Raw genomic sequence first — 16,547 nt, 5'->3', positions numbered from 1 at the left:
GCAACGAGTCGTCCATTCTCCTGACTTAACAACCGGCTCCATATTTATACTGGTTAATTTCAGAGATGCCAGACTATGGTAGGCCTCTAATTAACTTTCATGTTAAATTATATGTACTCGTAGTACATTGTAAGCCCGCATGGCAAGGTGCTAACGTCCTGCCTATTTCTCTCGCGAAGTGGTCATGCATTCCGATCTAAAGGGTGGAACAGTCGTAATGTAATTCAATTGTAACTACGACCTCATGTTTCAAAGTGACCGACTGCATTCACCTGGGCTGTCAGCGAGTGTACCCAAAAAATGAAAAAGAAATTAAAACCTAGGCTAGTTATGTCTGTGCTTAAGATTAAACGCAAGAAGAAGATGTTAGGGTGTGAAATTCTATTTGAGGATATTTAATTGTAAGACCACTTATTTGGCCTAGTATCAAATAATTATATAATTAGATATCGGAAATAAAGAAAAAAAAACTATTATAAAATATGAATTCCATATAACAAGAACCGCTTATGACTTGGACCGTCACATATCACTGGCCCGTGCACTGAAGGGCCGCGCCACCGCCCTTTGTCCTATTTGATTGTTTAGTTCTGACCGCACTGTCACCCACTCACCCATTCAAATTAATTTAGATTTACTATCTAATATGCTAACCAGTCACTACTTACGGTAAAGCTTGTATCATACTGTTTATTCTTCGTTTGTCGGTTAAAGAATTTCAAATCGTAATGAAACATTTTTCCAAATGTGGACTCTGCAATCTATATAAGTTTTATTATGTGACGTTACGTTCATAAGATTACGTTTTGCTATGCTTACTGTTAAATGTTTGATGAAATACACCGTTTGGCTGAAATTCATTGTATCTCAAACCTATGTCAAATGTGTGGTAATTATAAAAAAAAAAAACTTTAAAATTAGTACATACTCTAATAATCTTTTCAGAAGATCAATTAAAGTTGTAGTAGTCGAATAAGTCATGTGTAAACGAATAGATTAGTATGTAAAAATAAACAAATAAGCCTTTTAAATTTATGTATGTAATTTGGTTAGACGTTACAAGAAAACGTGTAACAATATGACATTGGGCAGCAGTTGAAGTAGTTTTTTTTTTATCACTTAGATGGGTGGACGACCTCACCACAGCTCCCCTGGTGTTAAGTGATACTGGAACCCATAGACGTCTACAACGTAAATGCGCTACCCACCTTGAGATGTGTTCTAAGTATAGATACAACGGCTGCATCACCCTACAAACTGCACCCTAAAAACTGAAACATTACTGCTTCACGGCAGAAATAAAATTGTTTGTTAAGATGTATGCTTTATTTAAAATTACTTTTACGGCTTGCTTAATCAACGTCAATCGCAGTCGTCTGTGACCACGAATACTGTAAAGTACCCGAAACCGAAATAGGAAATGATTTAATGACAATAAAAACGGGAGATTAATCCGCTAAATTGGTTTTAATTATGTCTCTCTTATGTCTATGTCTATGACTCGCGTAAACCGATTAAATCACTGCGTATACTTTAAATAATTTAATGAAATTTGGAAATTCGATATTGAATTTTTGCAACAGTGTGTACTCTTGTTTATAGTAATTTATTTAATTTTGTGTGTCGCCTGCCCTCTGTGGTAATGATTTTGTTGGCACTGATTCTTATCTACACTGACTCAACCTAATCTGGATTACTGAATAGAGTAATAAATTTAGAAATACGTACAATAGAAAGTTTTGAAAGACGTAATAAGGTGTCAGGTGAACAATGCGATCTAACTTACTTAACAAGTAGATGTCTACCTATTCATTAATACCACATTGCTTAAAATAAAATTTACAGATGTGTAAGCAGCTACATCTTTTTTGATAAAGTAGGAATTAAATTAAAACAATAGAATTTTATAATTAATTAACAAAAAATAATTTCAAGACTGATGTAGTAAAATTGTCGTTTAGTAATAATTATATTCAAGCGTATCATTTACCCCATTGAAAAAAACTAACTTGAAGTAGTAATTGTTGAAATTTGTTTTATTATTCATCAGGGTCGTTTAATCAGAAAATTTTTAATGTTCTTTTTAATAGATCAAATTAAACAATTATTTCAAGCTCGACTCGTGTAAGCTCTGAAAAAATTGACATAATAATTTAACCGTACCATTTTGCAATGAAATACGCCGGGGTGTTACCAAGGGCGCCATCGATCAACTGCGGCGCTTGTTAAACATAGTTTCTCACATCACAACAATAGCTCTCTGCGGGCATATTTCAACCGGGTCGATAGTAACATCGGCCCGATCGACTCCGGAGCGGTTCTGGCTCAATAAATCACCCCCTTACAATATTTATTCTCTAACAAACTAAACTATAGAACCACGTTCGAGTTGCATGCTAAGTAGCTCGCGTAGAGTTTTCTGAGGATATTGTTTTTTTTTTTATTGCTTAGATAAGTGGACGAGCTCACAGCCCACCTGGTGTGAAGTGGTTACTGGAGCCCACAGACACGACGTAAATGCGCCACTCACCTTGAGATATAAGTTCTAAGGTCTCAAGTAGAGTTACAACGGCTGCCCCGCCCTTTAAACCGAAACGCATTACTGCTTCACGGCAGAAATAGGCGGGGTGGTGGTACCTACCCGCGCGGACTCACAAAAGGTCCTACCGCCAGTAAAAGTGTTTGGGTTGATACCGTCATCTCATTTTAATCATCACGCCATTTGCCAGCGGCGCAGACTTAATCCATAGATGTGCTTCTAGAGACACTTTTCCCACGTACCATCCGTCTTTGGAATAAATGTCACTCTAGTTTTTCCAAGAACGAAGAAATGAGGTCCAAAGAGAGTTCTTAGCGGTGACTTGGTTTGCTATCTACGACATTGCTAACTTATGCGACTGTGATGTCTCACCATGCTTACGGAGGCAGTTAAAAAACCATTAGTTTAGCTCGAATACTTAAATACCTTTTTTTTTCGAATTGTTCCTTTTAAATCAAGCTAGGAGAATGATTAGTAACTCTTTAGTAAAAGTGTGAATAACAAAATTAAAACCCTATGCTTCTCGTCGACTTCTCGCTGAGACTATGGTATGGGGCACATTTCCGCGAGAGCCGCGCGTCGTACAACGTCATCTACTATTGATATCTCAATAGGGAAGTCTGTAAGTGACCGTGTTAAGTTATAGCCGTAATTTTTCAAAGTCGAAAGCGTGCCGTGAGCCGAAGAATTATCGGTCCGTTTAATACTATAGCCTTTAGAGCCAATTAGTTCGAAGAGTTTTGCGGCTTAAGGATCTTTTGTGGAGATTAAAGGGTCTCTTTGGTAGAATGTTGAAGTGATTTGGGTCTTTGGGGTTTCTTGCCTGTTGTCGTAATATAAAGGGATAACTAAGTGCTTTTCGACCAGAACCGGAGAGGGATCCCCTAAACGCGTTGGAGAAAAATTACATGTACATTTATTTAGAAGTAATTACAATTACTTTAAATCATTAAGACTCGGGGTACGCGCTGAGAAGATTCAAAACTAGTCGAAAAATAACTACTTCTCAAGTCTATTCAGTTTTAAAATAAAATGATTTTGACATGACATGCATTTACATTACGAATTGCCGAAGATAGCGTGGCGGTAGCTATCATACAGCAGACTGAAGTCTGAATCTCGCTTTCAAGCTAAAATTTTCAAGATAAGCTTATATATTTACAAGTCCCAAACAAGAAAATTCGGACTGACAATCTACCGAGCAATATCACCCACCCGGAATGGATGGAATATCTTCCCTTTGTCGTTAAACCTCCCAAATAAACATATTTCTAAGTAATCCGCATGTTAGTAAGGATGAAATTTCTGGAAATATTAACCTCAAAACCTGATTGGTGCAGACTATCAGCGGCCGCTGCGAGTTCTCCAGATTGTCTTTGAGCTGCAACACGGTGTGGACCCACAGGAATTGGCCAGATCTCCTCTGCAGTCTGAGTAATGCAATGCAGGACCTTTCTTGTTCCGATTGCGTAACTGTTAAAAGAAAAGCGTTTTTTAATTGCAGTAAGTGATCAGAGAAGCTTACAGGCCATCTGGTGTTAAAATAATTTAACCGGACTTTAAAAACACGTCAATCTCACCGCCAACCTAAATTGTTTTGAAATCAGGGATTTGAAATAAGAAATACGCTTCAAGTATTATTAAAAATTGCTAAAATAGTTTGAAGTGATAAACGATAAAAACTAAAAAATAATAAAAAATTTCATAGATTAACTTTACATTTACAAGCGTTATTTTTTAGGTACGTATGTACGGAAAAGATTTCTATATTATTAATTTCATATAACAATACTTGTCAGTCAGTATGTGTTTAGTGAACTTAATAAATTAAAATTTTACTAAACCAAAGCGAACTCTCGCGAACTCGTGAATTATATTATCTTCTAGAAAATTCAAGCCCTAGTCTAACTTGATACTTAGGGCATCATTTTAAAATTGGCCAGAATCACTGTACATGTAAAATGTACACGGAAAATCCATCAAAAAAACAAATTATAACATTAGTGGTTAACTAGCAAAAACAAAAAAGTAATTTTCATCGCGTCTTTCAGTATATCGTAGATCTCTGCTTAAGATGGATGTTTAATAGGCCCAGAAAAATGTTCTACTATTTTTATTTCAGATACATAATGTTCGTAAAATATGATTAGTTCTATGGTAATTTTTTTTTTCCCTACCTAAGCTGATAGCCCTAGCGGCTATGTCAGCGTAACCCTAACTTTAGTAGGTGAGCTCACGGGGCTCAAACCTGACGATGTTGCTAACACGAACCCTAGCAAGAGCCGTGCTTCGCAGAATCTACCACCGGATCGGAAACGCGACCCACTGAGAAGATCCGGCGAGAAACTCAGTGGGCTAATTTCGATCACACAAGTTATTGCTAAAACAAGTACACAAAAACAGTCCACGTGTACTGTGTTTTATTAATGTGTGTACATTTATTTTTTATTGTAAAAATCATCACTCCAATAAATTGATACTTGTTCGTAATTTTTTGTGGTCTGACATTATCGTGAAGCGATAATAAAAAATATCAATTGTTCCATGTATTATATAACAATCGAGATTCGATTGAGTGTGAATTGTTAAAATTGGACATATCAAATTTGGTTCTCTACGACAGATTAATGCAAGTATAGATTTCAGAGCATTTTAGTTTTTATTTGCTCGTATCTTAGACCCAGAATTCCTTTTCTGTGTGTCAATGAGGTGTCAAACTTATCCGTTCTTTTTTTGTTCGGATGCCCAATTTCGACAAGCACCTTGACTTTTGAAGTTTCGTTCATTGAAGGTGCCTGTAGTAGTTTGTTTTTACAAATAGATGTATCGTAACTATTTTATGATTTTTAAAATTTTAGTGTTTTTACCGCCCTAGAGTCTCATGTAGTCATTGAATAACTATGTTTATAATCTATTTTATAAATATCAAAGTGTTAGTGCCAGATAAAAATAAGAATATAAATTAAAATAAGACATGATCTAAAGGTCTTAGTTACCAGGTCATGGAATCTCTTAAAAAAAGTGTCAGTACCAACATTTGACCACTGGCAACATCAATATATTACAATATATCGATGACTGGCAGGGCAAGCTCTTAAAATTATCACAGGCACGACATTAAATATTTAATCAAGCCTCAATGACCATTATAAACGTATGTAATAAAACTGTGCCAACGCGATATGTAAATAAGACACCCATTCGAAGTACTCGTACCGCAACGATAGTAATTAATAGAATTCCTATATCTGATCGAAAACGTTAATAAATTCATTGTGTACTGTCGCAAAGAATGGAAACGAATGCTAATACCTCGACTTATCTGATTTCAATTGAAATCGTTCGATGGCGCAAATCTTTGCGTCTATACATTCATTGATACCGACCGTACATTTTTCATGTTTGATTTAATTAATTTATTATTTCGGAATGTTGGTGAATGGTTTTATTTTTGAAATAAGGTTATAATTTACTAGATATACGTTTCATTTTTTAACGCGCGTAAATTAATTAGATTTACATTGATGGATTCGTTCGTTGTATAGGCAAAGGGAACATACCCCATAACAACCAAATATTTTTATGAATTTTGAAGCTATGTTTGCTGTATGAAAAGGGAAATGGATAGTAATGACTTCAAATACGGAATGAAAGGAAATGAACTTGAATAGTTTAGTCGTGAAATCGTAATGCACTTAAGCTGAAGGACAGTCTTTACCAAATATAATTGAGACGACCTTAAATCTAAATATGAGTCGAGACATTTACGCTGTGACATCTCTTGGCTTCAGTTTCGGAAACTCTTGTGGACTTGTGAATCTGTGAGCTATCGTGAGCTTCGTGTATGCTCAGAACAACAGAAAAGCATTTCAACTAATATTAGTGTACAGAGCTAATCAGCCTACGCTTTCAAGCATGATTTAACAGTGCAGATGTAAATAGAACTAATTCTAAATCTGACGGTTATATGTAGGTGTAAATCTCGAATGAATGAAACATAACTTTTACTGCCGATTAATTTATGTCTCGGGAATTAGTCGAGAAAGGTGTTGGAAATATTATGTACGATGTTTTCAATGAAAACGCGGAAACAGCAGCCATTAATAGTGTTTAGTGCTAAGAAAACATCATATTTATGGGGTTTGTGCTTACGATTAAACTGCCTTTATAAATAAAAATCGCTTTTACTAATTTCGCTATAAACATCTTTCGAAGTTTTCTTTACAATTCTTTGGGATCATTGTCGATGATTATTTCTTATTTCATTAGTTACTATCACAATTAAAATTACTCAATAATGTTAAATGTTTGACGTTTAAAACTGCGTTGTTTATAGCTTAATAAATTACATTTACAGTTAAAAGTAATAGTAAATGTAATAAACATTTATACTTTATGAAGAAAACATCAAGTACATCTTGATTTCACGTAAGAAATGTTTTCACGAAATAAATTTTTGCCAACACAAAGTGGTGAGATGAATTTTAATTTTGTTGACTTTTATTTTGTCATTTTTTTATCAGACACTGCAACACACATACACGCACACACATACACGCATATGTATGACACAGATATTTACGATGTGATGAAGCTTATAAGTTGATTCCTAAAATATGCAATAACCTTAAGCAGTGGACCTGCTATAGATTTTATAAGCAATTATTTTATGATAGGACATTGCAAGCACTAGTCGGCGTTGCTGTGATTATTTTCACGCAGCAATCATGCGTGTCAGATTGAAGTAAAGGGATCCATTATTCTAATGCAAGTAAGACTTCCAAAGAATACCACAAAAATTGGCGCCTTTAAGGTTGGCCAAAAAAATAAAATTACACAGAGTAAAGATTACAAAATCAGCAACATAACAGTATTTAATACGATTTAATCTCTCACGTAGTTTTGTTCACACACGACAGTCACGTCATAAACACAACTTTTCCTAAAATGTAGCGTTACAGATAACGCACGCTAATGTGTATTGTCTTAGGTTATCGAAACATCACTGATTTCCTTGTAGATTTCATTTTGCGAAACATGTGGAAATAGCAGATACCCTTTGCCGCTGTAACTAATCTGTATCAATGCGCGGAAGAGCTCGAGCCATTTGAGTTAATATCAATTCATTCTGAAGTTGGATATTCTAATTTTAAAGGGATTTTATGACCTGGTAACTAAGACCTTTAAGTCATGTCTTATTATAATTTATATTCTTATTCTTATGAAAAATGATAATATGGAGTGAAATGAAATGAATACGTATGCTTAATTTGAGACATTAATCAACTGTGATGAAATGAAATGATATGCGATGAAATATAATCTCAGTAAAATGGTGGTCATTTTCTGAGATTTTTTTAGTGGACTTTTTGGAGGATCCCGAGAAGTTATGTCCAGCGGCTTTGTTTCACTTCCCCACATTTGTGCACTTTCACAGGTTTTAAACAGTTAATAAGCCACCGTTATTATATATTTTAACCTGAAGAAACACTAAATAGACAAAATAAAACAAATCACAGAACTTCACTCCTCGCGTTCCCGCCAAAAAGTCTGGATACTCTAAGAAAGAGGAAAATACTAGATTGTAAAAAGGACGACAATTTTCTTGCAACACAGATAAACATATATCGGTGTTATTGATATTACTTAATACTTTAGAAAATATCTAAAAGTGATACGATATACTTATTTGTGTACTTACTTAATCGATGCTTGCTTTGTGCCTCCTTACAGCAGTCAGGATGGAGAAGGTGGTACCAGCTGACTCCGTGCAATGAACTTCGCTCCCAACCTAAATGCCACTCGCTACTGGACAAAAAAAAAACAGAATTTTAATTAAGTAAGCATTTCGATCTAATAATACATTCGTATTCTTGTAATTCCTTTTTACAATTAACTAACTTTATACCTACTATTTATATGGTTCAATTTATTATTATTTGACGCGTTTACTATTTATACAATTTGACAAGATTCATATCCTCCCTAAAAAGCTAGACAAATTCATTTTACATATTTTTTAATGCTGGTACGGCATGTTGTAAGCCCGCATGGGTGGTAGGTACCACCATCCCGTCTATTTCTGCCGTAAAGCAGTAATGCGTTACGGTTTGAAGGGTAGGGCTGCCGTTATACTATAAAACTGAGACAGACCTTATGTCTCAAGGTGGGTACGGCATTTACGTTGTTCATGTATTATCGGCTCTCACAGCCACTTAACATCAGATGGGCCATGACTTAGTCCACCCATGTAAGCATTAAAAAAAGGTATAGTATACGAGGCAATTGAAATAAAAAAGAGCCCAAGTTTTAATAAAGAGGACGTTTGGTTCTTGGTTGACCTATGATACTCTTATCGTGAAAATTACAACCAAAGTCAAGCAAACTGTCTCATCAGACTACGAAAACTGTATTCGTATTGTCAGAATTTAGGAATTGAAAATATTAGATGCGAAATTACACTGTGAAAGTAGTTAATTACTCGGAAGTCGGAAGTAGCTGTATTTGTTATTGAGACCATAGGTTTTTTTGTTTGTTTGTTTAACTATTAAAAGTACAGTTTTATTGGTTCCTAAGAAACTGAACATCGATAACTTTTACATCACACATCCACATCCACGAAGATCGCGTTATACAAAATTCCCTCATATTTCTATGACTTCACTGTTAATCGATCAATCTAATATCGATAAACATAAAATAATTTTTAAGCATGTCTTTTTTTTTTTTATTAAAACATTCAGCAAAAAAACTCTTATTGTTTTATTTATTTATTGTGGCTCTTTAAAAGTAAATTATGCAATTAAATCACAATGTAAGCATCCTCTTAATATGCCGGAATCGATTTATTATAATACATTTCTTAAGCCGATACCTACATATAATTAAACAACAAAAACTCCGCAATCTCATTAATTCACAAGCACAGAAGTCATAATACAAACACACGAAATCATTTGCCATTGCAACTTACAAGGTCTCCCGAATGATTGATAGACGAGATGACCCTTCTTGATATAAGTTTGTTTGTGTCATGTCTGGTACAAAAATTCGTATTGATTTTAGACTATTGATTTTAATTTTATTGTTTTACTTCTGATTTCGTAATGTATTAATGTTTTTTTTTAATTATAATCTTATTCGTTATTCTTATTGAATTTTAGCTATTATTAATTTGAAATCGTAAGGTAACGTTCGGAATTACGTGAACCGACACTATGGGCTTTGCCAGCATTCGTATGGAGTGTTGTTACTCATATAAGTAGGTCACAAGATCTCGTCTAGAGCCGCGGAGCAATCATACGTTCCAGTTTTAAGGGTGGCTCAATCAACTCACAATACAGTGGAAACTTTGATCTCATCTCATGAGGTCGATAACGGCATTCTGGTTGTGATACCTGTGAGTTTTGGCATTTAACTGGTTCTAAGCTATAAGAAATACCTAATAAAATCGCACCAGGTGAGGCGTGAACTTGACCTCAACTTCATAAGGGTATAGAAAAAAAAACCTAAGAAAATAATTTCAAGTCAACTTATTATTCTATTTAGAATCTTATTTATTAGAAACAAATAAGCTAAGTTTTGAACAGCAATGACCTATATTACGAGTACTTTTGAGGATACCAGCCATTTAGTGCCCGCATGGAGTGGCTATCATCTAAAGCTAAAAGAAATGCAAACACTTAAATAAAATTTAATTGGCAAACGACTTGAAATGCTCTCTCGATTTGAAGGTGAATTAAAATTGTTGAAGAAACAATTACAAGCGACAAAGTTCGAGAATTGGGCAATACGTGTTTGAATACGCTATAAAAATAATAGCTTCTAGAAAAACATATGTAAAGTTATGGTCAACTGCGTGTCAAGGTTTGGAGGTTGTATTTACTTTTTTTTTTATTGCTTAGATGGATGGAAGAGGTCACAGCCTACCTGGTGTTAAGTGGTTATTGGAGCCCATAGACATCCACAACGTAAATGCGCCACCCACCTTGAGATACAAGTTCTAAGGTCTCATGTATAGCTACAACGGCTGCCCCACCCTTCAAACCGAAACGCATTACTGCTTCACGGCAAAAATAGGCAGGGTGGTGGTACCCACCCACGCGGACACACAAGATGTCCTACAACCAGTAATTACGCAAATTATAATTTTACATGAGATGGTTCGCGTGCTTGTTGGACCACTAATAAAACAAGAATATTCATGATCTGTTCCTACCAATAGCATCTATTTTCTTCGATTTTCTCGAGTCGTAGACATAATTAAAATAAATTGGTTAAATTTTGAGTTTTTTTTTTAAATTGTCATTTTCTTTTGAGTTTTTTTCGAATACTTTACAATTTTTGTGGTCACAGACGACTAAGGTTTTATTCTTTATTCGTCGAATATCAAATGTAATGACAATAACAAAAAACGCGGTATTAAACCGTAAAAGTAGTTCTAACTTTATTTATATCCAGGTTTTTTGTTAATAAAACTATTAGCATACTCTTTTAGTTGTCTTAAGAGGTCACTATAGAGATCATAACGTGTCCCCACCCAAACCAACAAAGTTCTATGTGAATATTGCATGAAGATTACCCAATCCTTTAAACCAGAACCTATAATTTTTTGCTGCATAAATGAATAGGGTTTCCGTAGTTATTTGTTCTCTCAATTAATTGGCATCAGTAATTAGAAAACATATAGGTTTTTATTACCCGCTGCTATTTCCTCATCAAGTAAATTGTTTATGAAGACGTCGTGTTAGGTATGTGTTTATTTTAACAAGAATAGTTGTTTGAATTTTATGAATCTAGTCCCGGCAGAAACAAGACAATCGATATACGAGTAGGTATTTATACGGACGACTTATACGTTAAACCCACGGATGGTTGAAGTGTCTAATTGTCATCGACTCGATTAGAAAAATTGCTCCTAGACGTAGGAATTCATTTCGATAGATTGCTAAGAAATTCAGAAATAAATTATATAAAGATTAAAACATAGTGGGATATTCTAAATTCATTAAATAGAGTTGGTACTCTAATGTTGTGAGAAGAAAAATCTCCATACCAAAATCCAACTAATACAAGAAGACGGCATTTATTATAAAAAAAACAATGAATTTGATTACTACACGCTTTGGTCAATGTTAATTTCTGTATTTGTATAAACATTGATTTTGAATCAGCAGCATAGTTTTCGAAGGCAATGCAAACACATTACAATTCATTCCTTGGTTTATACGATCACGCATGCGTATATCATAATGGATATTTATTAGAAATGGCTCATTGAAAACCTCGTATTGTATTAAATAAAGACAGGACAATAATGTTTACGATCGCCACATGTAATAGAACATTATTTGCGCGGCGAATACTTGCGTGATCTGTTTAAGGTATATTCCGTATAATACAAGATCGTAAACCGTGGTGTTCGGTTAAATCTAAATTGATCAATCGTTAATTAAATGTCACGGGTGCTGTATTAATCTAGCAGTTACGAGTTTCTTGAGTGTCTTTGTAATTAAAAGACCTTTTTTTAAATTCTACATTTCTGTGATAATAGCAAAAGTTGGTAACCTTTTTTGACAATAGATTTAAGCCTTGCGTTTTTTGCCTTTGTCTTTTGGCAAATGGCAAATGCCTTAAATCGCTTACAGTTTTCCTATCCTTATAGCCTTCGGGGCCTCACGGGGCTCAAACCGGGGAGTGTTGCTAACACTGGCTCTAGCAAGAGCAGTGCTTCGCAAAAATTACCACCGGATCGGAAACGCGACCCACTGAGAAAATCCGGCGGGAAACTCATTGGGCTAGTTTACAGTAAAATACAATTCATGCACGGGCAGTACAATCTTGCAGTATTACGAAAATAATGAGATCTAATCAAGCATCAAAGACTACACTGTTTATTTATGTATATACTTTACAAGTATCATTGTATGCAAAGCCAAGCGCTTCCGATCAGGTGCCATGTTTACATTTCGATACTGCGGAAAACATTAACGTTGCGTTAGAAATAATCGACACAGACAATAGAATGTGTGACTTGCAGGCAAAACAACGGAATGTAACCAACGGAAGCTTGTGGCAAGATATACGTGAACTCCGAGAGGTTAACTTGGTTATGACATTTATGAGAGAATGTATGTATTGAATTATTCTAGGTCTTGTTAACAAGACACAATTAATTGTGAATTTATTTACTATGTTAATTTATTACATGTATTCATGATATAGTGTCCTTTTTTGCCCGTAGCAATAATAATTGTACCTTGTAGTCTAAGAGGCGGGTTAAGTCCTAAAAATATTAAGCAACCGTAACTGGTGATTACAGGAGGAGTCCGAAAACATTTGATTTGTGATAAATATCGGAACCAAAAATCACTTAAAAAAAGTAGTTGAGCTATTGAAATTTCCAAATAAACATTGGTGTTTCCAAACCATCCATGACTATCAACTATTGAATTCAAGGAGTATCGAGCTTATTATTAAACATTAAATTATTCCCGCTCGAATATTCGCTATATGCCCTCCATAAATCTAAAGCAGGCGGCGGCTGCATAAAACCGCCAGTTTATTTGTGGCACAAGTGACAAACTCATCTGACCGGGCTGTTTACCATTGCGTATTATTTCAATACCTCTTTATCTCGTGCCATTGAGGGCTGCTACAGTGACATCTATGAATATGAAACGTTTTCAATAGACATGTTGTCATACAGTAGCTTGATCGACGGCAGAACGGCGACAGTTACGCATCAATTTAGCATTGTTCAGAGCAGGCCTTGAACTGGAGAACATTAGGTTTGCATGAGGAAACGTTCTTGTGAATTAAATGTTTGTTTGAGCTTCGGTGTGGGTGTGTTCAGATCGTATCAGACGTAAGGACACGTGTTGCACTAATGTTATGTTTTGTTATGCAAATTTTGTTGATTGTTTTTCGTTGATGGCTCATCAGCTTTTTGTCTGACACCGGTATGTTTATACTGTGTTTTTTTTTTCTGTAGAGTTCCAAGAGTTTAACGTAAAGGGCAATTATATACTTACCTAATAAATAAATCTTTGTTACATGATATTTTTGAAGTGAAACTTCTTTAGAATCGTTGTGATTTCAAACTCGATGAAACGAAACGAAAAAATAAGTCCATAGAGACACAAACACATAAATGTATAGGATTCAGCCGGCGAGAGAATGAGATAGAACACATTATACGTGAAGTTAAGATATCAATTCACAGAGGGCGCTACCTTATACTATATAAGATGATTTACAATTATTTGCTAATGACAAAATTTTACATATACTTAAACATTTGGGATAATTGTATTTTCATTTTTGAAGGTTTCACTTCTACCACGTGTGAATTGCACACATGTATTTTTTTTAGCCCTTTGACTGTTATGTATGTCACCGGTGCCCTGCGTAGCGCACTGAAGTAATTATATCGATTTCTGTTACTAAGCGCCTGAATTGCCTAACTTTTCCTTGTTTTGTTTTCAATGTATATTTTTAATTTTTAGAAACCGATTCATTCTCAGTATCTTCGGATTCGTCTTTCTCAGAGTCTGCTGATATTCCGGCCCCTTAGTAAGAAGATCGAAGAGAGAAATTGACATAATTACTTCAGTGCGCCACGTACGGCATCGGTGACCAGCATGGCACTCAAAGGGTAAACGAGACTACGTACTGAGGATTTTCAGTAATATAGTGTTCTTTTCTATGTAGGTCTTACTTGGTGTCAACGTGGAGTATCTTCATGTCCATGGCGTGCAGAGTGGTGAATACGTTGGTGGCTCCGTGCACCACGCACTCGCGGGTCTCCGGCATCGCGAGCGGCGTGCACACCGCCACAAACACCGGCTCGTTGCGGCTGCACAGCGGCAGATATGACACGTAGTGACCCCGCACAAGAACTACCTAAAAAGGAATAGGTATGATTAAAATTAATCGTACAGTTGAATCTCGCGTTTATTGATTCCGACAGACATATAGAACGAATACTTTACAGCTTTCGTGGTCGCGGATTTTATTCATGCCTCACGGAGTCAGGAAATTAGTACTATAAATAAATAACATACTATACATAAATTTTGTACCACAACGCATGTTTTACTAAAAGAAAACATTAATGAATTGTTAATTGAATTAACAAAAAAAGAGGCTGTACTTCAATATCCTTAACTAAGTCTTCTTTGTTAATGGTAGGACGTTTTGTGTGTCAACACTGATAGGTAAAACAATTCTGCCAATTTCTACCATGAAGCCACGCGTTCCAATTTCAAGGGTGGAGGAGCCACCATAGAAGTAAATTGGCACTTGGATGAGGTGGTCATGAGTTTTAAGGAGGGTAATGATTTTCACGTTGGCTATGTCTGTGTGGGTGATCAATGGGCTCAGGCAATCACCAGAAAACCCGAACGTGAGTTCATTTACTCATTGAGCTTTAAAACAAAACAAAGTTAGTGGTAGTAAGCCTCAAAGCAATGCCGAAACATCAGAAGTCAAGGTCGCAAATTACGCCAAACGAAACCTTTTGACTTGCAGCCCGAACTTCGAAAGGAGGTGTGGTTCTATGACATTCTTTATAAAATTTTAAACAACAATAGAAGACAGAAAGTTCGATACAATAGTTCACAGTTGAGCCGCTCACCGATCCGATGCACGATCCGGTTCGATACGACCTTGGACGATATAGCAACGTTTTGTTGAGGCTAATACCATCGTATTAAATATATCTCTAGGTAATTACGCGGACGTAAATTCTGTGAACTCGCATCGAAATATTGAATTACAATATCAGCTTCGCTAAAATTTTTCAATTTTTTTTTATGTCTTAGATGGGTTAACGAGCTCACAGCCCACCTGGCGCTAAGTAGTTACTGGAGCCCATGAACATCTACAGCGTAACTGCGCCACTTACCTTGAGATATAAGTTCTAAGGTCTCAGTACAGTTACAGCGGCTACCCACCCTTCAAAACCGAAACGCATTACTGCTTCACAACCCGTGCGGACTACGTCCTACCACCAGTAATTTTTTTGATATTTAACATTTCTATTAATTTATATATACATTTAATTTACCGTACATGAAATAAAAAATATTGTTTTTAAGTATTTTTTACTAGAAAAAGGAAGATGTTTCTGAAATTTAGAATTTTCACCTTTAATGAGTATTTGAAACATATATGAGACAAGAATTAGTCCTACCAGACTCCGAATGTAGAATGTCATTTACAAAAGCCATTATAAATCGCCCTAAAGGTATAGAGTATGTGGCTGATCCTACCAGCGCATTGGACTTCTACCTCTGGGCCTTCTTCCTTACATACATAAATCAATACATAAACTTACTTTGCTAGCTCTGGGCTTAGCACCATAAGATCTATTTCAATCATGTCCACTTCGGCCTCGTAAGTCCGATTATATCATTGAACAGAAATAGATCATTTTGTATGATCTAAGTACTTTGTTATTTTTCCAATACCGTTATTTGTTGACCAAGCTTGTGATTTCGTTATGGATTTTTGGACTAGTTATATTATTCCGATAAGTTTGACTGTCCGAAGAAAGGTGGTCATTTCGGCCAATGGAAATTGATGCTGCGATTGCCGTATCGCGGACATACTGTAAAGTCCTCTCATTAAATCCATTACGTCCGAAGAATGTCATTTCATATACTGTCAAATACTGGTGGTAGGATCTCTTGTGAGTCCGCGCGGGTAGGTACCACCACCCTGCTTATTTCTGTCGTGAAACAGTAACGCGTTACGGTTTGAAGGGTGGGGCAGCCGTTGTAACTATATTTGAAACCTTAGAGCTTATATCTCAAGGTGGGTGTCGCATTTACGTTGCAGATGTCTATGGGCTCCAGTAGCCACTTAACACCACGTTGGCTGTGAGCTCGTTCACCCATATATGCAATAAAAAAAATGTCAACACTAGTATGAGATTATTATGTACGTATCTAAATTAATAATAATAAGTAAAGTTCGGACTATTTGAATGTTTCTGCAGTACATA

At 35.6% G+C, this 16,547-nt stretch overlaps 1 protein-coding gene and 1 long non-coding RNA gene across 3 annotated transcripts in view; one reads left to right on the top strand and one right to left on the bottom strand.

The window, feature by feature from the left end:
* The window catches only part of LOC101741363 (PAS domain-containing protein cky-1), a 172,555-nt gene that overhangs the window by 7,900 nt on the left and 148,108 nt on the right, over positions 1-16,547 (bottom strand). The window contains exons 7-9 of one of the 2 annotated variants that reach the window (XM_012694808.4): positions 14,259-14,443; positions 8,241-8,347; positions 3,859-4,012 (exon numbers count right to left, since the gene is read on the bottom strand). In XM_012694808.4, coding sequence (XP_012550262.1) covers positions 3,859-4,012; positions 8,241-8,347; positions 14,259-14,443 — 446 coding nt within the window. The remainder of the gene's footprint in view (positions 1-3,858; positions 4,013-8,240; positions 8,348-14,258; positions 14,444-16,547) is intronic. The other variant, XM_021351418.3, reaches the window with a different exon arrangement.
* LOC134199143 (uncharacterized) lies at positions 8,090-14,486 on the top strand. The gene is made up of 2 exons (XR_009973500.1): positions 8,090-8,378; positions 14,252-14,486. It is a non-coding gene; the product is annotated as an uncharacterized LOC134199143 (long non-coding RNA).

The sequence above is a fragment of the Bombyx mori genome, chromosome 7 (genome assembly GCF_030269925.1).
Source record: "Bombyx mori chromosome 7, ASM3026992v2".
NCBI lineage: Eukaryota > Metazoa > Arthropoda > Insecta > Lepidoptera > Bombycidae > Bombyx > Bombyx mori.
The sequence above is the reverse complement of the archived record's forward strand: the minus strand, read 5'-3'. Positions and strand labels throughout refer to the sequence as shown.